At 31.7% G+C, this 22,061-nt stretch overlaps 1 protein-coding gene and 1 long non-coding RNA gene across 2 annotated transcripts; one reads left to right on the forward strand and one right to left on the reverse strand.

Moving 5' to 3' along the window:
* The first annotated feature begins 8,497 nt into the window (after window positions 1-8,497).
* LOC111796711 (histidine kinase 5-like) lies at window positions 8,498-17,188 on the forward strand. Its single transcript, XM_023679452.1, has 14 exons — window positions 8,498-8,768; window positions 8,919-9,083; window positions 9,762-10,680; window positions 11,143-11,199; window positions 11,395-11,622; window positions 11,789-11,882; window positions 11,976-12,182; window positions 12,556-12,686; window positions 13,071-13,120; window positions 13,688-14,028; window positions 14,119-14,222; window positions 14,343-15,128; window positions 16,038-16,190; window positions 17,026-17,188. Exons 3-14 carry the CDS (start codon window positions 9,961-9,963, stop codon window positions 17,158-17,160), a joined length of 3,006 nt encoding a protein of 1,001 aa, XP_023535220.1. The 5' UTR covers window positions 8,498-8,768; window positions 8,919-9,083; window positions 9,762-9,960; the 3' UTR covers window positions 17,161-17,188.
* A 58-nt stretch (window positions 17,189-17,246) lies between these two features.
* Window positions 17,247-20,668, reverse strand: LOC111796712. The gene is made up of 5 exons (XR_002815406.1): window positions 20,532-20,668; window positions 20,059-20,218; window positions 19,799-19,984; window positions 18,817-18,881; window positions 17,247-17,299 (listed from the first exon to the last, which is right to left on the reverse strand). It is a non-coding gene; the product is annotated as an uncharacterized LOC111796712 (long non-coding RNA).
* Between the last annotated feature and the right edge of the window lie 1,393 nt (window positions 20,669-22,061).

Raw genomic sequence — 22,061 nt, forward strand, 5'->3', positions numbered from 1 at the left:
TCTAATTTTCTCCCGAACTAATTTAATTATCAGTTTATCACCAGCAATGAATATGACAATTTGGCATTAATTCGTTTAGCATTGGGTCACAAAAGTCCACGCCATTTATTGAATCGTAAGTTTGTCTACGTGTTCGAATCACATTGGTCTTTGATGTATGAAAATGACCGTCATAGTTCTCTAATAACATTAATATAAAATATAAATTTCAATCGTTTTTTATTTACAAAATTAAAATTTTAAAACTTATTATATATTTGTAAATTCTTGTTCACCTCATTAACACAGTTATAAAAATAATTAATGAGGTAAACTTATAATTTAATATTAAATAATTTGTTTGAGAATATATTAAATTTAAAATAATATATATAGCACGATCGAGATTCAAAAATTAAGAAAGAATATCATCACGAAATCCATTTAAGTAAATTTTAACGCACTTCTGTCCATTCAATTCTTATATGATCGAGTATTAATATGAATTAATTAATTTAATAAACGTCATTTTTTCTTATAAAATTACAGGTTTGTACGAAAACTATGCATTGATATTGGATGAAATTTAATTAGAGTTGACTTGGCGTTGGCTGGCAGTTGATAGCTGTTGAAGAAACAATATAATTTTGTCGAACTGTTCCAGCCACCCAATTAATATTATTATAAATAAAACACTTAAAATACCTGAGTCAGCATCCGCGTTGACTTGACTTCTTTTCTTTTCTTTTTTTTTTATTTTCTTTATTAATTTTAGGCTGAAATGATATTTTCATCCTTCAAATTTCATGATTATTCCACTTTTTATCTCTGCATAATTGGAAGTTGATATAATTAATTAAAATATTACAACTGCAAGCTTATAAATTATATTTTTAATAAATAATATTAAGATATTAACCTAAGTAATAAAAAATGGAACAAAATATCGCTCTAAACATAGAATTTAATTTCAAGGTCGAGTATATCCTCATGAACTATAAAAAAATCATGAGTCAATCCTACGAGATATTATATTAGTTCGAGAAGGAAACAAAATATTCTTTATAAAGGCGTGGAAACCTCTCCCTTATAGATGCATTGTAAATCCATGAGGTCGACGACGATATATAACATGTCTAAGTGTACAAATTGTATTAGAGTCAGACATTGAGCAGTGTGCTCGCGAGGACGTTGGGTCTCCAAGAAAAGTGGATTATGGAATTACACATTTGTTAGAGAGAAGTACGTAACTGACGGAAGCTGACAATATTATCGGACTTAAACTAGTAGTTTTTTTTTTTTTTAATTGTGATTTACCCCGACATATTATTTGAAAATTAAGATTTTCAGTCATTTTGTGGGCCGAATCATGAAAGACGGCCCAAGCCCATAGGGTTCAACGAAGTTTCAAGTTTATAGTGGCGGAAGAGCAGGCCAGAAAGTTGTCGCTGAGCTGACACATTGTAAAATGGGCCTTGGAAAAAAAAAAAAAAAAACTCGACAACTTGCAAACAAATAAATAATCCTTTATTACTATTATTATTTCTCTCCATTTTTTAATTATGATTTTTAGAAACTTGATATTTTATCTATTAAATTCGTCATATTTTAATTTTAAATTCGATATTTTATAATTCACATGAATTTGTTTTTTTTTTTTTNTTATCAAACAAAAATAGGACCAAATTCATTTAAGTCGTTCCCGAATAGCTCGCCACAAGGAAGCTAGGGTCAGGTTCGATTTTGGGGAAGCTAGGTCAACTTAGCATCTTGGGATTTGGCTGAAGGTAATTCAACCGGAGTCCCTAGTTTGCATTAGACTACTTGAATTTGGCCCTTCCACTCAAAATTGTTAGTTCGATCTAATTTTCCTGTAATATAGTTATATTTTGGTTCATGATTTAACCTTCCATTCGAGACGGTGTACAATAAATTGCAAGTTTGTAATTTATAAATAAGTTGGTATTAAACAAACACATGAAAGAGTATGGGGCATATGACGTCAATTATTTAAAAACAAAGGACCAAAACCTTAAAGAAAACAAAAAAAATTATGCCACCTACTCACTGCCACAAAATTGCACCTTCGAAACCTTTTATTTTGTTTTATTGCAATTTGCACCACCTTTGTTTTTTCCATCAAAAGTACATTTCTTTCCCAACACATGCTGCACACGTGTCACCCATCGTACGGTTATAAAGTCAGTTGCCAAAGTTCCAAGTTTACAATCGGGGGAGTTTTATTTTATTTAGAAAAAAAAGGCCATACAATAATAATAATAATAATAATTAAAAGAAAATAAAATATTGGGTTATAATATATTTTTAAACTTGAACTTTAAAAAACTAAAATTAAAAATTAAAGGCTTGTGGAATGGAATCATACGCTTTCGAGACTTTTACAAGTTTAGTTGTTCGACTTAATCTATAATTTTTAAATTCTGTGTCTAAATATATTTTTATCTATTCAATATGGAATTTATAAATCGAGCAATTTTAACCGACATACCATTTATATATATATATATATATATATATATATATATATTTAATAGATTTATTAATTAAAATTTTGAATATTTGGCATTTTTGAAATTTCGATACCTATTAAAAAAAGATAATTAATTAATTTTTATGTGTTATTTTATGCATTTTTTTTGTTAGCAAGTGGTGTTATTTATTTTTTTACAGGTTGGTAGGGGATGGGCTATTTATGCAAATAATATGTGGGGTAAGGGGACCCGTCTCCGACTCCGTCTCCTGCGCACATAAAGTGAATGTGTCACTATAATTACCAGACAGCTAATGACACCCATCCAATCATAGGAAATTCTCACTTTTTAATTAATATTGCCTAATCAAATTAATTAATACTAATATTAAAAAATAATAATTAATAATTAGAGTCTATACAAACAATTTGAATTAATAATATTTGAATGATGCTTGACTCGTCAACATTTAATTTCAATTTTACATTATTTCCTTGTGACATGATATTTTTTTAACGGTTATCTATGCCATCAAAAACTCGCTACAATGTGTACACATCAATTAATAAAAAAGTTTATGAGCTTGCTCGATCACTAGACAATCTAAAATTTTACCGTTGGTTGTAGTTACCTTTTTGCAAGTAATGTTGTAACCGTAACACTCCAATGGTTGAACCAATACATTATTTCAAAAACTACAGTAGTGTTCGGATTAAATTATTTATTTTTTCTTCTTTTATTATGAAAAATTAACTATAACCCTTAAAAAAAAATTCTTTAAGATTATTGAATTTGAGATTACAAATACAAACGAATTCGTTTTCCAAGAAAGAAAGGATAAACCCCACAAAATAATGTTTGTTCTTAGACAATGAAGTTGGAGTAAGGGAAGGCATATGGTTGATTGTCTGTTTGTTTATGTTATGGGGATGACTCGTGATTGAAAGGAAAGTGGAAGAGTGACCGAGCCAGCGAGCTAGCTGTCCGAGGCAAAAAAGGTCCGGAAAGACAGGACCCGCTGGGACCCATTTCCAACATAAATCGCCTCTCGCTTCTGTGTGACCTATCCAGTGCGTGCGGTGTTGGGCTTATCACCGGGCTCAGATCCCTAAGTAACAATCTATTTTTTTTTTGTTCTTTTAATATCTATGATATATTTAACCAATAATTAGAAACAAACCATTTTTTTTGTCACCCTATTCTTCCTCTACTTTTAGGAAGTGGACAATATCATACCATTGTGGAGAGTCGTATTCGTCTAACATGGTATCAGAGCCATGTACTAAACTTAGTCGTGTTAATAGACTGGTAAATTTTCAAATATCGAACAAATAACTCTAAAAGAAAAGGAGTCAAGCCTCCTCGAAGGCAGTAAAAAATGACTAAGATTCCAAAAGAGTCAAGCCTCGATTAAGGAGAGGCGCACTTTGTTCGAGGAGAGGTGTTGGATGATGGAAGTCCCACATCGGCTAATTTAGGGAATGATCATGGGTTTATAAACGATGAATACTAACTCCATTGGTACGAGTCATTTTAGAGAAGCACAAAGCAAAGTCATGAGAGTATATGCTCAAAGTGGACAATACCATACCATTGTGGAGAGTTGTGTTCGTCTAACATCATAAACATAAATAAATAAAATTTTAAAACGATAAATTAATTATTTATTTTTAATAAACAGTGATTTTTTCTGGATTAAAAAAATGGTGGCTTTTCCCTTTGCCCTCGTGTATGCCTATAAAACCACAATCCACGTCAGCGTTTCCTTGACACGACGTGTAAACAAATTTGATCATTGGCAGTTAAATAACACGGATTGGTTTTTTTTTTAATAATTTACATATTTACCCTCTCGATGTAAATTTTGATTGGCTACGTGTTGGCTAACGGATGGGGCTTTCTTTCATGGAACCCAGTGAAGAGGTGACGGAATCACGTTAATTATAATTAATTAAATATATTTTTACTAATCAATTGATAAGTAAATCCGCAAATTAAGGATAGCTGTCCTTAGAATTTTCACTAATTTCAATTAATCTATTTTAAATATATTTTTCTTCTCTGTTCATTCATGGTTTTAAATTCTTTTAATATCGTTAAAGAAATAACAAATATTAAAAAGAATTTCACTTGGCGGACCCACGAGACCACGTGGCAGTCAAATAATGCTCATGGCTGAGTCAGCAACCATCACGTGGCGGAATTGCTAAGTGGGTTAGAAAGAAAAATACAGATATGGGATGGTGAGCTGTACAAAGAAATAACAATTATATCACTTATTTCAACTTTATTTATTTAAATAATATTTAATATAAATAAATAAATAAATAAAACCTAGACCACTTGGCCAATTTTCTCTCATAAGTCATACCCATGTCTCTCCAACTAATTCCATTATTCAACGATCCATCGCTCAAATTAACATAAATTATTAATATTTTTAACTACCATTATTTTATTCCTATTTTTAATTATACAGATATTTTATTATAAAGTTTAATAATTTATTCCTGACATTTTATTATTGCCTTTTTTGTAGATGATCCACGGTTGATTATTAACCTCTTTTTACGAGTTCAATTTTATTATTAAAAAAACAGACTACAAATAATTTTAACAAATAAATAATAGTCATGCTTATAATTTAATTTTCTCTTAATAAAAAATTCAACCTCGTCTTTAAACAATATAAATCCTTTTTGTAGTAGTATAAATCTATTTGAAAGGGTAAAAAGGGAAATTCACAAATGTGTATTTTTATTATTAAAATTTCCATAATTTATATAGGGCATTTAATGTGCCTTGAAAATATTTTAATGCTCATCCGATCAATTGTCTCTCTCACGTGCGACATGCATGTGTCTTTCCCCTGCAATTTAAAAATCACGAGAGCTAATAGACAGTAAAAATATTTATTAATAAATACTAAATTAGAAGTAGGATAATAATAATATATTAGAACCTTAATAATAATAAATAAATAAATAAATAATCCAATATGGTTGATGAACAGTTTCTTTATACTTTAATAATATATTTTACAACAGGTTCTATGAATTTAAGCATATTATTAAAAATAAATATATAAATTATATTTTAATTTTATTATAAAGTAGGCAAAACAAATCCTATAAGTTTATTTCATAACATTTCCATTTCTTGTTAGTTCTTTTTTTTTTCTCGTTATTTCCCTAAAATTCCATAATATTGAAATTTTTATAGATTATATTTATTTTTACATATTTATTATACATTTTAAAAGTGTTTAAATTGTTAAAAAAAAAAAAAAAAAAAAAAAAAAAAAAAAAAAAAAAAAANAAAAAAAAAAAAAAAACATGAAACGTTACTAAAAACGGAAAATAAGACAGCAAGCTATAAATAATAAAGTTATGGAATGGACCTACTTAATTAATACATGAAATTAGGTGACGTTCTAAAAAATAAAAACTATAATATAAAAAAAAATATATACATAAAATGGCTTTGGGTTATAAAACAAAAGACCAAAGCCTTCCCCACCACAAATTCGGGAATCTAGAACATGTTTGGCAACCCATCGATTTGAAAATATAAAATTATGTTTTATTATCCACTAAGAAAAGGCATAGTCTAAAATACTTGATCAGCCTTCCTTGAAAGACGAGTGTATATGTCCACCTAATCAAATATTATATTAAATCTCATAATTATATATATATATATATATATAATATTAATGTTCATTTGAGAAACCGTTTATTGTATCTTATTAATAATTGGACTAAAGTGTTTGACAACGATAGCTAGCCTTGCGTTTTTCATTGAATCATAATTGTCCATACTTTTAAGAATCACTTTCAAAGCTACACATGTAATTTATATTAAAATATTAAAATCAAATGATTTTTCGTTATTAATTAATTTTTTTTTGTAATTTAATTGATTTGACTGTACTTTCGATACAAATAAAAAACGTTAATAGACTTTTTGCGAAGGGATCCAAACATGTCGATAATCATTGACTTAAGTAAACTTTTTACCAAACAATTATTTGATAAGATGTTCACTCTGTCTTTGATAGAAATTAACTAAAAAAAAAAATAATCATTTATTTAAATCAATCAAGTATAAATGGTTGAATATGATTTAAATCGTTAATGTAACATGATCAAACCGTTATCGGATGAGATTCATTGTGTGTAGCCTAATCAAAATTGATGACGAGTAATATATAATCAAATCATTTGTTATTGATGATTCACGGTTCATAATTATAATCTAAAAAAATCACAGTATTTATTTTAAATATAAATAAATTTTATACCACTAATCTAATCCTAAATCAATCGATTAAAAAAAATATATATATATATATAATTTATTAAAAAATTAAATAATATAAATGATTTATTAACCACTAAATTACCATTTTGAGAAAATTAGAGGTAATATATACTTATAATTCTATACGTAATTCAAATAACTTTTAAATATATTTTCCTTCAAGCTTAATGTTATAGTAATTGATGTATTTACAGTTATATTAGTACAAAATGACCTTTTTACCCTCATCAATTTATTTATTTCCTACAACGTTGGGATCTAGATGAACAATATAGAGGAAAATTAATTAAAGGGAAATGGGAATAGCACTTTAATTAGTAATTACGGAGTCGTTGACCATGCGAGACTTTCTCTTCGATCTAGCCATGTTTTTGCCTTCTGCTACCATGTGGACGCTCAGACAATTTCTGCCCAATTGTATCCACGTGGGCTCTTTTCATTGGAGGATAACTGTACGAAAAAAATCCATTTATGATTTTCAAGTTCCAACCATGGTTAAAAAAATAAACCCACTCCACAATCGAACACTAGCAACGTAACCAATGATGCCCAAGTTAATTGAACCACAATCCCCATATAGCTTCCCTTTACCTTTATTATTAAAAAAATAGGAAATTTTATTAATTAATAAATTCTTAAAACTTTTCATTTTTATATTTAATAAATTTTTAAATTTTTATTTTTATATTTATTAAATTATCGAATTAAATTTTGTGTTTAATAGACCCATTTTAATTTTATTTATGATATATTTGTTAATTATAAAAATATTAGGTATATCAAATACCTAAAATATATAAAAAGGCACAAATCTCTTAAAAAAACTTAAAATTTAATTTTCCTTGAAGATAAATATGCCAAATGGTTACTTAGTTTTAAAGTTTTTAGTTTTCAATTTGGTATTTATTTTTGGAAGTCTTCGACATTATCTCATGTTCTAAAACTTGTGTACGACTATTTTTTTTTGAAGTCTTCGACATTATCTTATGTTCTAAAACTTGTGTACGACTATTTGTTTTTTTTTTTTGTTGGTTAAAGGTTGAAAATATAAATTTTTGCCAAAATAATTTTTTTTAAGTACTTTTTTAACCACTATTTATATTGCATAAAAGAATTTATAATTTGTCGTTAAATTATTATTAATAAACATAATTGATGTTATTTAAATTCAGAAAAATCAATTTTACTAATTAATAGTTAGAATGTGATCTGTTAATGGATTGGATCTTGAGTTGGAGAGTAATTCTTAAGCGAGATAATATGTATATATATATTTTTTTGTATTTTATTTAACAAATCTTTGGATAAAGGATGGAAACTTCCAATTTTAATCTGTTTTAATTAGTTGAGTTATATATGGTATAAATATATAAATAAAATAATAGAAAATATGAACCAAAAAAATACTTTTAATACAACTAAAACTGAGAAATTGAAGAATAAATTAAAGTATTAATTTGTATATTTATTCTAAAAATGAAAACACGTTGAATTAGAATCCAGTTTGCACCACGTAGACGTTTGCTGAAAAACAGCGCAATATTCATTGAACGCAAAATTAGAGATTTGGGGATGCAGAAACGACGTCGTTTGGCGCGTGAGGTACACGCGTAACGTAAACACGTCACCGCTGAAATGGCGGGGAACAACAAAAACGTTCAGCGTTTTTAAACCTTTTATTTTCCACTCTCAAAGTGATCGTACACTTCCAAACCTCTCTCTCTTCTCTCTTCCCTCTTCTCTTTAAATCTGCCATTTCGTTGTTCGTTTATGAGTTTTTGTTGATTCATTTTCACTTTCCGGAGGATAGAGAGAGAGAGAATCAGTGAGAAAATACTTGACACCGTAGTGAGAGAAAACGCTGTGTAATTTGTTCTTGCTGTTCTTCAGGATTTTGCATTAGGAGCTTCAAAGAATTCAGTCGTCGCAAGAGGAATCAGAGACGATTTTATATAAAATTGATGGACAAAAAAGGTGATCGAAAAGGCCAGAATTCTCTAATATTTTTTTACCTCCTAATGCACATGGCTTCCTAGGCTTGTCTTCTCTCTCTTTCGTTTTCTTTTTTCCGTCACATGCTTTCTTCTCTTGCATTCAATCATTTCTCCTCTCTTGTGCGCGCAGTGGCTCGCTCTGATTTTTCTATTTCCACCAGAAACTTTTGATAAACAACGGCAAAGATTCCTCAGATCTATTGTTGTAGCCATTCGCTGTTTTTGAGTTTTCATTTCCAGTGATTCGGACTTCGGAGGTTTGGTGCCGCTTGGCGTTTGATATTGCGGATACGAGGTTAGCTTATTGAACTGTAATCCGGTGTTTTCTTTTCATATTGTGAAGCACGATCCGTTTAATCTCGCATTCTGCAGTTCAATCCTCTTCGTTCGTAAATGTAGCTTCCAGCTACGTTTTGACTTGCTTCTTGCTAAGTACTTTGGTTTCATTGATTTGAATCTGATCATCGCGAATTGGAATTCGAGTTCAGAGTCATCTTTTCGCCTCTCTTATTAGTCGTTTCACATTTGGAGATTTTGTAATGTATTTGGAAGAGTACCTTCACTATCTTTGGATTTCCTTTCTAATTGCATTTCTGAGCATCATCAGCTTCCGCTGAGCATAAATTTTTTTCAGGCTTGCATTTTGTTAATTTTTTAATTTCTTGATGGTAGATATTCAGCTTCCTCTTTGAAACTGAAAAGTCTTCGCTATTCGAGTAATTAAGCGTACGCTATCGTTTAAATCCAAAGATGTGCATCTTCCGCTTTGAAACTGAAAAATCTTCGCAATTCAATTAGTTAAGCGTACGCTAGCGCGTATTTCTGATATAATTCATTTTTCGAAAATTAGAAATCCACTTTATTTCAATCTGAAACTATCATATGTATAAATACTTTGATTGATGTTAAGTTTTGATCTATTGATGGGAAGTCGTGCAATGAATCAATTCATTGAACTTTTCTGCATATGTAGGACCTGCTCTATAACTACGTCCATCTACGACAGTCTCGAAGGTTTTCTCCTATTCATCTGGTAGCACCGTCTTGTGTGCGCTGGATGGAACATGGATGAGCTAAGATGCACGACGTATTACGTCTTCAAGGAATTTATTTGCAGTAGAATTGTCATCTACTTTCTTGTGCAAGTTGGAAGAAATTGCTGATTAATTGCCATGGTCTGCGAGATGGAGACTGAGGTTATTGAAGATATGGACATCGAAGCTGTTCCTTCAATGTGGCCTGAGGACGTTGGACCAGATGTTAGAAAGCAGTTCAACGTAGAAAGGCCAAGAGCAGATCAAGATATGTTGGAAGAAGTTAACATAATAGAGGAACCGACAATTGTTGATTTCAAGAGACTTATAGAGTTAACTAACTATACTGAGAAAGGATCTTCACAATTACAATACCTCGCAAAACAGTGGGAGTATAAGCAAGCGAATGCTGTGCGTCTCCTTAGAGAAGAACTTGACATCCTCAGCAAGCAGAGGAAAGAAGTTGAGCTCAAGAAATTGAAAATATTAGAGGAACATCTTTTTGAGGAAGAAAGATATGCTGGTGATAAACGTCCAATTTCTATTTTAGAAGAATCTTGTGATATATGGCAAGATATTCCAAGGAGGAAAACAGATTTCGTCATTCAAAGTAAGGGAGTTGAAATTGATGCAGCGTATGATACAGTGACATACTGGAAGCAGCGAGCCATAGATCTGGAAAAACTGTTGGAAGCAAGCCTACAGCGCGAGCAGATGCTTGCAGAGAAGCTCAGGGAAAACATAAGAAATGTTGAAAAGCAGTCCTCACCAGTTGAGGAGTTGTCACAGATTCTGAAAAGAGCGGACAATTTTTTGCATTTTGTGCTGCAGAATGCACCTGTGGTTTTTGGTCATCAGGTACTATTTCAACTTCATAATGTTAATTTTATGATGTCGGAATTTCTGATTCTCCTGAGTTTGTCAGTTCGGACTTCTGCATTAGTTATTTCAATCGTTTTAAGGGATTTTGCTATAGTCTCTAGAATAAACGTATCCTTGGCTTAGAAAGTAATAGAACATACAAGACAGCTCAACTTCTTAAGTGTGTTGTGGATCCTTAATTATAAAATTAACAAAATTATTTTTGTTGGTCTCTCTGATTTTCTTTAAATACATACACGAAATAGAAGAATGGTAAAATAATGGCAAAGGTAACGCAATTTGTGCATGCCGTCAACTACTAGAAGTTGTAGATTCTTCATTGTTCTGCTCTACATAGTGAAGTCATCTTTTGTTCCATGGTTGTGTGAATTGCATGCTGCAATCATTATTGTTCAGGTCAACCATAAGGAACTGACTTTTTGAATACTTGCATTTCAGGACAAAGAAATGCGCTACCGATTTATCTACAATCATTTTCCAAGTTTGCAAGAAGAGGTAACCATTTCTTTCACATACCAGGTCTAAAGGAATTGTGTATCGTTTTCCCCAACATGCTGTTGTATGACTTCATTAAAATTAACTCAATGTATCAGGACAAACTACGACCTCTAGTTTTTTTTTTTTTTTTTTTTTTTTTTTTTTTTTTTTTTTTTTTTTNTTATGTAATGCAAAGGGTATTCTTTTTCCCAGGATATTATAGGAAGAACAGACGTTGAGATTTTTACTGGTGCTGGTGTTAAAGAATCTCAAGATTTCAAGAAAGAAGTGCTAGAGAAAGGGCTACCTGCAAAGAGGGAGATTCAGTTTGATACGGAATTATTTGGGCTTAAGACCTTTTTGATTTACGTTGAACCTGTCTTCAGCAAGGCTGGGGAAACAATTGGAATAAATTATGTGGGAATGGACATAACCGATCAGGTGCTTGATCGCTTCAGTATATTTGTGTAAAATTCCTTTTCCATTTTACATGTTAGTCATTCATGTAAACAGTGTGTGTGTGTATGTATATATACTTCTAATCAAAATATCACATATCTTATTTCTGTCATCTATATTGATGTGTTTTCTTTTTCTTTTACAAAAGGTTAAAAAACGAGAAAAGATGGCAAAGCTTCGCGAGGAGATTGCAGTACAAAAAGCCAAGGAGTCAGAGCTGAACAAAACAATTCACATCACGGGTTAGTTTCTTCTTTCAACCTATCTGGTTATCTATTTCTGCTCAATTTAGCTGCTGAAGTTTTCATTGTTTTTTTCTTTCCTCATTCTTGCAGAGGAGACAATGCGAGCAAAGCAAATGCTAGCAACCATGTCACATGAAATTAGGTCTCCACTGTCTGGAGTGGTTAGTATGGCTGAGATTCTGTCCACCACGAAACTTGATCGGGAGCAGCGACATCTGTTGGATGTTATGCTGTCTTCAGGAGACTTGGTGCTTCAACTTATAAACGATATCTTGGACCTTTCTAAGGTCGAGTCAGGTCTGAATTTCTTTTCGTAGAACATGGTTTTAATTCTAGCATTTCAGCCACATTCATGGAGTTATTAATGTGTAACGAAAAAAATACTCAACTATTATATGTAAATTTGTGTCAATTTTGGTGCACTGAGATGTTATGATGTATTTGGTAGGCCTTTTTTATTTTTCTTAGTCCACACGATATTCAATAACAACTGACAACGAGCAATAGGACTACACAGATGTAACTGGGTGTTTGTTTTCACTTGTTTATGCTCACAATTTCCTCTCACTTGAAGGATTATCTTCTAGTGGCATATTAACGGAAGCCAATTTATGTTCTACTTCAAATGTAAGCTGATCAGGTATATGATATTTTTGCCTTCTTTTATTAGGAGTAATGAAGTTGGAAGCTACAAAATTCCGTCCAAGAGAGGTTGTGAAGCATGTTCTGCAGACTGCTGCTGCATCATTGCGAAAATTCTTAGTTTTGGAGGGACGTATAGCAGATGATGTCCCTATAGAGGTGAGGGTTATAGATGAATATTAAATGTTTTCAATTGATTAGCTGGATTTTGTATGCTAAGTAGGCATCTGAATCACAATTAAAAATCGAGTAATAGGTACGTATGGCCTTTAATTTAATATGCCATAGCAACCTAGGCTGGTGGCATCATATGGATAATTTTATGCCTCGAACATTTGAGGTAGAAAGGGTCATGCCTGGAGATGTGCATTAATCCTAAAAATGTGTGCACCCTATTCAGTCCCCTTTTCAGAAACCTTAGCCATGTAGCTTCATAGCTTATTCACACCATCGATAGTTGAACCCTTATAATTTTTTGCAATCCCTATCTTCGATTGCTCGTTTAGATGTGTAAACTGCCCATTAAACGGTGCAACGTTTCAGGTCATTGGAGATGTTCTTAGGATTCGGCAAATCCTCACCAACTTGATCAGGTACTGAATTTTGTAAATATTTGAATAAAATCATATATGGACTGCATAAACTTTACAGTATGTTGCACAAAGAATTTCCATCCAAATTCTAAGTTAATAATTCAGAATTCAATTCTTAGGTAATACGTTGGGAAGATCAATTTTCACTTATAGGTCTACTCCTCTTCCTTCTCTAATGCCTTCCCTCCCCTGGCATCTGTTGACTTGGTGCCGGTTGCCCTGTTTCACAAAATTACCAAATGTTATCTTTCTTTTCCGCTAATAAGAAGCTAAGGCATCTTAGAAGTTAGAATAGCCTAGTTTTGGGTACAAGTAATATACACACTTGTCCTGAGGAAGTAGGCATTCGTGTCGTCATTGAGGTAATATGGTTGACCAATGTGTGACATGAAATCCGTGATAAACACATGCATAAATCACGGACAAGACTATATTCAAAACATTCATGTAGAATGCCTTATATAGTTGATAGAAAGAGCACTAAAGGGTTAATGCAGAAGGAATTTAATGCTTCCATTCCCACATCATCATATGATAGTCCTCTAAATAGATAATTAATCGATGCAGCAACGCAATCAAGTTCACTCATCAAGGAAAGGTTGGAATTAACCTTTATGTTCTACCCTATCCACCCATCGGAAAAGGAGAAGAAAGCCCCAAGAAATCAACGGCTGATAACTCAACAGTTCCGGTAAATGGTTGGCAAGAAGGAACATGTCTTCCAACCCCTCAGAATGGCTCGCGTGGCCAGAAACACGGTGACAGAAATCACTTGCATTTTGATGCACCAGGAACCCCTAGTAAAAGTGAAACCACACAGAATGGAAATAGAGAAAACGAATCTTGTTCACCAGAAACGACGGTATGGATACGGTGTGATGTTTTCGACACAGGAATTGGAATACCAGGTATGCTTGCCTATATTTCTGATCATTTAATATACTTATTACACAATTATGAGTAGTAATGTTCATTTGATTTCTTTTGGAATGAAACAGAGAATGCATTACCAACCCTTTTTAAGAAGTACATGCAAGCTAGTGCCGATCATGCTCGCAAGTATGGAGGGACTGGACTTGGGCTGGCAATATGCAAACAGCTGGTAAACTGTTCCTTCATGTTAAAATTTTCCTCAATTTTGAGGGGGTTATTCCGAACATAATCCAACTTTTTCCTTTTCTTGCTTGCTTAACCCATCATTATGCACTTGCTTTTGGAGCAGGTTGAATTGATGGGTGGTCATCTCACCGTTTCCAGCCGAGAGAACCATGGATCTACATTTACATTTGTTTTGCCATACAAGGTTTCAACCACCTGCAGTCCTTCCGATGATTCCGATGATCTCTCCGACGACGAGTCCACAAATGACGAAATGACTGAGGGCTTCTTCCAATTCCAACCCCACAGTTTCAGTTCTCTAGCAGCTTCTAATGGCACAAGGATCATCCCAAACTCAATGTTACATACAACTGGGTATCACACCTCAACCAAACTCAATGGATTTTCTGAACCTTCTTTTCCTATTCCCACAAACAACATCACACCACAAGAGACTGCTTCTCTTAGAGATGTCCGTTATGCCAATGCTGCTGCGGTAGCCTCAAGCGAATCACAATGTTCATCGAGTCGGATGAACTCAGATCTTGACAGCGAAAACCAACCACACACTAATGCTCGGTCCCAAAATGTTGGTGTGAATTCAGTTCACAGATCAGAAACAATGAAGCAAGAAAATGGATTGGAAAAGCCAAGTAATAAACTTCTAAAAACAGAACAGGGGAAGGAGAGATCCGATGATGGAAGTAACCATTGCAGAAGTAGCAGTAGCAGTGGTTCTGAACTCACAGTGGGATTGGAACCCAGAATTCTTCTTGTTGAGGATAATAAGACCAATATTATGGTTACTCAATCCATGATGAAGAAGTTCGGCCAAAAAATCCACGTTGTAACTAACGGAATTGAGGCTGTTCGTGCAGTTCAACGCCGTTCTTACGATCTCATTCTCATGGTATGTGTTTCTGCCTCTTCGACATAATTTTTATCAAAGTGCATAACAAAATTATATTTATTTAATATATATATATCATCACTTTTATAATTTTTAAAAATAACATCTTTTTGTTTCCTTTGTTTTTTCTTCTTTTCTAAATTTTATAATTTATTGCTATAAATATTATATCATTTTACTATTTTATTTTTTTATTTGAGCAATTAACTATATTTTCAAGATTTTTCATGACATTTTCTTATTTTGTTTGTTAAGGCATGCATTTTGATTTAACAAAATTATATTTATTTAATATATATCATCACTTTTATAATTTTTAAAAATAACATCTTTGAGCTGCCGTTGTATTTTTTTTTTTCTTTTTGTAAGTTTTATAATTTATTACTGTAAATATTATATCATTTTTCTATTTGTGGAATTACCTATATTTTCAAGATTTTGCATGACATTTTTATTTTGTTTGTTAAGGCATGCATTTTTATTTTTATTCGGAAGATTCTCGACTCCTGCTAGAAGCATACTCTTAGCACTTTCATCCGGATTTATACCCAATGGCAATACTTTGTAGGCAGATTTTTAAACATCAAATCTACAGTTTTTTAAAAAATATATTCAGTTTTACTTTTTAAGTTTTGTTATATTTCGTAAATTTGGTGCTCAAAACATGACATGTTTTTAATTCGTTATTTCAGTAATTTACTCTGTTTGCTTGCATCATTGTGGTATATGAGGATTACTTATTAACTTAATAAGAACACCAGAAGACACTAGAATTATTAGTGGAATTGACATGTCGATAAGCACCAAATATCTGGAAGGCTCGAGGGATTAAAATCAAAGGAGGAATTGAAAATTAGGTTTTTTAAACGTGTTGGAATTGTATGAGGAAATTTTGGTCGATTCGTGCAGGATGTATTCATGCCAGTTATGGATGGCCTTCAAGCTACAAGGTTAATTCGTTCTTTTGAGGAAACAGGCAGCTGGGAGGCAGCTGTAAATGCTGGAATCCAGTCAACTACGCCTTATTGGACTCCTTCCTCCCGCAGGATACCCATCGTTGCTGTGAGTACTTTTTCCCTTTCCTTTTTTCTTTTAATCAACGGCCTTAATCATTAATCATTAATCATTTATGCGAACAACGTACTAAAACGTAATAAATCAAAATAAAACATTAAAAGAAATTATATATCTATGCTATTATGCGTATGCACCATGTCATATAAGTAATACTAGGTAAAATATAGATTAAATTACCAGATTAGTTTATGAACTTTTAAACTACTGTTTTAAACGTGTTTAATAAGCCCCTAATATATTCAAACAATTTCAAAGTTAATTGATATGATAAAATTTTAAACTTTCAATTTAATTTTGAATTTTTTTAGAAACGTATGAAATATGTAATAAAACTTACCATGCACTTTTCTTTTCACGCACCAGCTTTGAAGTTTCAAAAATGTATTAAATATTACTTTTTTCACGTAGAAAGACCAGTTAATTTATTATTTTTATCATGAATATAATCATAATATATAGTTTTAAAAATGTTATATAAAATTTTTCAAAATCAATACCCTGTTTAATAATAAAAGCTAAATAAATTTACATTTTCTTTAGTTTTACCACTTTCTGGAAACACCTTTAAAATCTTGACAAAACCTTCAAAAACAAAGAAACAAGTTTTAAAAATTTACTTTACCTGATGTTTAAAAGCTAACTATAGTTTAGAAAATTAGTATTAAGAAAAAGGGTTAACAAATAAACATAATTTTCATATAAAAAAATATTAAAGACCCTTAACAATTGAAATCATCATTAATTTAGGATTGGTCTCCGTGCAAGAAAATAATTTACTAGTAGTGTAAGTAATGAAATGAGTGGGGTGTTGTACCTGCAGATGACGGCAAATTCAATGTCAGAAAGCGCTGATGAGTGTTATGAAAATGGTATGGACTCGTTCGTATCAAAGCCAATCTCCTTCCAGAAGTTGAAAGAATGTCTGGAACGGTATTTACCACAACCTCCCTTGTAAATGTATGGTTTGTTTTGAGAAAGGTAATGGTAGAAACAGTTCAGTAGGAAAGTTTTGTAATCTTCCCTTTACCTCTTTTCTTTTTCTTTTTTGGGTCAAGTAATGTAATCATTGTAACATATCCTCTTACCCTTACCACCTGCCCAATTTGTAAATTGTACAGTAAAAGCTGTGGTTAATTTCCAGAGAAAATCTGTAATAAAGTTATCACATTTTGCTTTCGTGAGAATTAGCTAAATCTTCACTTTAGTCAACATGGACACTAATCTTCTTTTATATGTTTCCTACTAATTGAAGGGTGATCGAGCTACCTTAAGAGCCTAACATCTCAACTCAATCATGTTTTACAACTCAATCATGTTAAAACGTAAAACTCTATTGGGCTCCATCAAGAATATCTAGGGAATTCAAAAATATTACAACAGGTGTGACAGTGACTTAAAAAAGTCTGGAAATATTTGGAAAAACATGAGATAATATATTAATAAATAACTTTCAGAAGCTTTTTTGTTTATAGCCTAAATTCTATTCCGTTCTAAATTTTGCAGGAGAGAGGAATGGACCAAGAGATAGTACACTATATCTTTCAATAAAACAAACACACCTCATATAACATAAAATGGCCTCGAATGACGCTAACTTTTAATATCGTCTTTATTTTTTTTATGCTTCAAAAGCAAAAAGAAAAAAGAACTCAGACCTCATTTTTTTTATTCTTTACTATTTTTTTCAATGAAAAAAGAATGTCATGTCTTTTATTTTATTCTCTAAAATTAAAAACAAAATTTAGAGGTCGGACCATCTTTTTTATTCTTTACCACTTTTTCAATGAAAAAAGAATGCCTTATCTTAAATTTTATTCTCTAAAATTAAAAAATTTACTTTTTGAGAAATGTTTTTTTAAAAACAGAGTAGTAAAATAAAAGGATTTGTAACCAGTAAAATATAATAAATTAAATTTATTATTCCAAAATGGTTAAGGAGATTCAATTAACAAAAAAAAGAAAAAAGAAAAAAAAAAATTAACTCAACCCAACTCATATGGTTTGGATTGAGTTTAGTTCAAATAAATGCCCTAGTAAAGTCATACATTTTATAATTATTTGTTCTTATATATATAGTTTTTAATACGTCATTTTTTTGTAATATAAATTGAAATCGAATTACCAACCTTATTTTTATATTTTGAAAATAAATAAATATTTTAGATAAAATATTTCACTCTCTAAAAGTAATAAATTACACAAATCCTCCTAACTAATCGAAGTCAAATGTTTCACTGTTTGGTTCATTATCAAACAATTGAGTTGGTTTAAAAGAAAATGCTTTAAAAAATTGGCACGAAATTTGCTTACAAGACGAAAAGAAAAGGGGGAAAAAAAAAAGGAAAAAAAGGAAAAACCAATTTTATCAAATGCATGTGTTTCAAATTGAAGGAAGAAAAAAAGAACGAAAATATCAACCCTTAATATCTCTTATCCATTCTAAGCACTAAAATCTTTTACCCCCTAGGGTAAGATTACCACCCTTGGAACCTAATCAAATAACATATTCACCTATCTTCCCTAGAGGATGTCCAAGCATAGAAAAAGCAAACTGTAATAGCGAGATCAATGAAGACGGTAAAACATAATATCAGAAGGAGAGTGAGAAAACCTGTAGGTCCAAAGCTTCAACATCCGTTTGGACGAGTTGATTATTAGACTCCCAACATCCTTGCACTGTCAATTAACATTCAGATATCGTTCGAATTAGATACATAATAAATTTAGGAGAACTACAGCGAAGATACATTTCACACGATTAATTACAGTAGTCATAGTGCCAAGTAATTTAAAACCAAATGAAATGCAGAAGTAGAAACACATCTGAGTGGAATAATATGCCCTAAATGTGGGGATGACAACGAAATGAACAAACATGTCACATTGGATATGGAGTAACTAGATGTTAAAAAGGGCCAATTTACATGCTTCGTTAACCTTTAGAAACAGAATACAGCTGATAAACATAGGACTGTGTTGAGCTATGTAGCAACATTTTTTCACCAAAAATGGCAAGACAGAACACAGAAGAAATCTAGCAAAAAATTATGCAGCCAAACTACAGTATTTTCAAGACAATAGAACAGAGGGAATAAAAACAAGCACACAATCTGCTCCACAAATTTCTTTGACGAAAAACTACACCTCAAATTCAATTCATCTCTGGAAAATGGATACATTCAGCTCAAGATGTACCAGCTGATAACCTTTATTTTCCATGGACACATTTTTTAAAATCAGTTTTAGGCAGGAAGATTATACTGTGAGCCAAACAAAAAGCTGCGCAGTTATGAATAATGGTCTTAACATTGAAATTCAGTCGAAGGGAGATAGCACTAGTATAAATCGTCCTGACTTCCTGAAGATATATGCACTCAAGTAAGACAAAACCAAGGCAGTGATAAAGAATTTTGGTTTAGCTTGAAAACTCATGAAATGCATAAGTTCCTCAACACAGCTAACTCTTGAGAGCAAAAAATATGAAGCGTGAAAATGACAAAGAATTTCTTATGATTTGATTAGACTAAATCTTTGAGTGCAGTTTTATTTCATAGCAACAGAAATGTTATCCTATCAATGAAAAGAGAAAAGACCTTCAAATTGCAGAGACAAACCACCTCCGCGTGCATTGTATAGCTTAAACGGTAATCTTAGCGGTAAGCATGACTCGTTTATCGCCAAAAACAGCGCCAAAGATGAAATAGTCATCGTCTAAAATCAGCAACAGTCCATGCGAACAATAATCTAATCGAGATCTTGCAGTATAGACCTCCAAATATCTAATTAATAAACAAAATTAGATTAGATGATTATTGTCTTCTTCCAGCCGATTTTAACATATAAGCCGACTTACCATTACAACGGATGATGCGTAATATATTAGCAGATTGCGAGAGCTTCAGACCGCGTTTTATAGTATCGAAGAGCATATAGAGATTTGAACATGCCAAGTGTGTAGCCATTGCAATTTCTACGGAGAAACCTCTTGCGGAACAAGAGCTACGAGCCTCGTCCTGAAAAAATCCAAACACGGACGCGAAACACGAAAAATCGACATGAAATTAGATGAACATTCAACATTTTACGATCATCTCTTGGAAGATGACAAATGCAAATACATATTTCAACGATTTTGTACATGAAGTGCAGAAAACTGCTAGAACAACTCAAAAGAATATGAACTGCGACTAATCTGTCGACGAGAAACAGATATACTCTACGATTTTATAAACGAAATGTAGAAAACTAAAAGGAATATGAACAGCGATTAATCTGTCGCTGAACGTAAATGGATGAAAATAAACGATTCTGAATGAAGAAAAATACCTAGAATCGAAGGTCCGCGCGCCGTGTCTGTGATCCGTTTATACAAAATCACGACGAAGAAAAATTGGAAATGAGAGTGTAGATTAAGGAAGTTGATTTCCATATTGTGACTCTCAGAAACAGAAAATAGCGCGAAAGAAAGACTCCGACGCGGATCTCGTTCCTTTTCTCCGTCCTAACCCGCTTTTATAGTAGCGCCAGGCTGTACATAAAAGACGAAATGCCCGGGCCGTACAAGTTACGGTTTATAATTTTGTAAATATCAAACTTTCAATTTAATTTTTATTTGGAACCTAAAATATTTTAAAACTCAATATTTTGGAAATTTAAATTTGATTTTTAATTGATAAACAAAATTTGAAATTAATTTCCCGCTCTTTTTAAAAACGGCATACCGATAAAAAATTAATTTGAAATGATTAGTTTTGGATTTAAATGGTAAAAAAAACTGCACAAAAAAAAAAAAAAAAAANTATTATTCTCTCCTCACAAATGCTGTAATTCTTTTAAGTAGTGCTCTTTCTTTAAAATGAGATGTTTTGGAAAATTATAATATAAGGTTTTTTTAATTACGAATCTAACCGTTCTTTATTTATATTTCTATCAAATGATTCCTCATATTCTTCGTCATTTCTGATATTTCTTCTGATAGTGAGAGCTAAGAAGTATATAGATGAACTGTCTTTTACTATGATTAATATTGATTGTTAGTATAATTAAGCACGTGTTTGCACTAAATTAAAAGTTTTCCAAAAGATCCTGATTAATATTGATTGTTAGTATAACTAAGCACGTGTTTGCACTAAATTAAAAACTTTTCAAAAGATCCGATACAAAAAATTTCAAATATTATGCGCAAATTTAGAACTACACTGTAATTATATATTCATTATCGTTAAGCTAAAAATTGCATAAAAATATTTTTCAATTAGAGATGATAGAATGACGTGGCATGCTATGGTTATGGTACTTCTTCACTTGAGCTGGAACATTTGTTTATAAGACGCGTTTTAAAATGGCTGACTGGCACCAATATGTAATTATCACAAGCAGACAAGAATTTAGGTCGTACAAAAATGGTATGAACACTACTCCCTAGTGTCGCGTTTTAAAATGGTGAGATTGACAACAATATGTAATTAGCACAAACAGACAAGAATTTAGATCGTACAAAAATGGTATGAACACTACTCCCTAGTATACGCGTTTTAAAATGGTGAGACTGACAACAATATGTAATTAGCACAAACAGACAAGAATTTAGATCGTACAAAAATAGTATGAACACTACTCCCTAGTATACGCGTTTTAAAATGGTTAGATTGACAACAATATGTAATTAGCCAAAACAGACAAGAATTTAGGTCGTACAAAAATGGTATGAACACTAGCAAGCTTTGATAAATAAGAAAGAGACATTGGAGCGTTTGTACCACGCCTATGTGACTAATGCTCATTGGAGCTTCATTATAATCGAGGCTCGCAAGTCTTTGCTTGATATTTGAAGATTCTATTGACATGGCTAAGTTT

This window comes from Cucurbita pepo, chromosome LG06 (genome assembly GCF_002806865.2).
Source record: "Cucurbita pepo subsp. pepo cultivar mu-cu-16 chromosome LG06, ASM280686v2, whole genome shotgun sequence".
Taxonomy (NCBI): domain Eukaryota; kingdom Viridiplantae; phylum Streptophyta; class Magnoliopsida; order Cucurbitales; family Cucurbitaceae; genus Cucurbita; species Cucurbita pepo.

Excerpts from the sequence above, each read along its gene's own strand:
- LOC111796711 (XM_023679452.1), top strand. The coding sequence starts at position 9,961 with ATGGTCTGCGAGATGGAGACTGAGGTTATTGAAGATATGGACATCGAA. Across the intron at positions 11,883-11,975 it reads CAAAACAATTCACATCACGG|AGGAGACAATGCGAGCAAAG; the intron begins GTTAGTTTCTTC and ends TCATTCTTGCAG. Across the intron at positions 14,029-14,118 it reads CACAGGAATTGGAATACCAG|AGAATGCATTACCAACCCTT; the intron begins GTATGCTTGCCT and ends GGAATGAAACAG.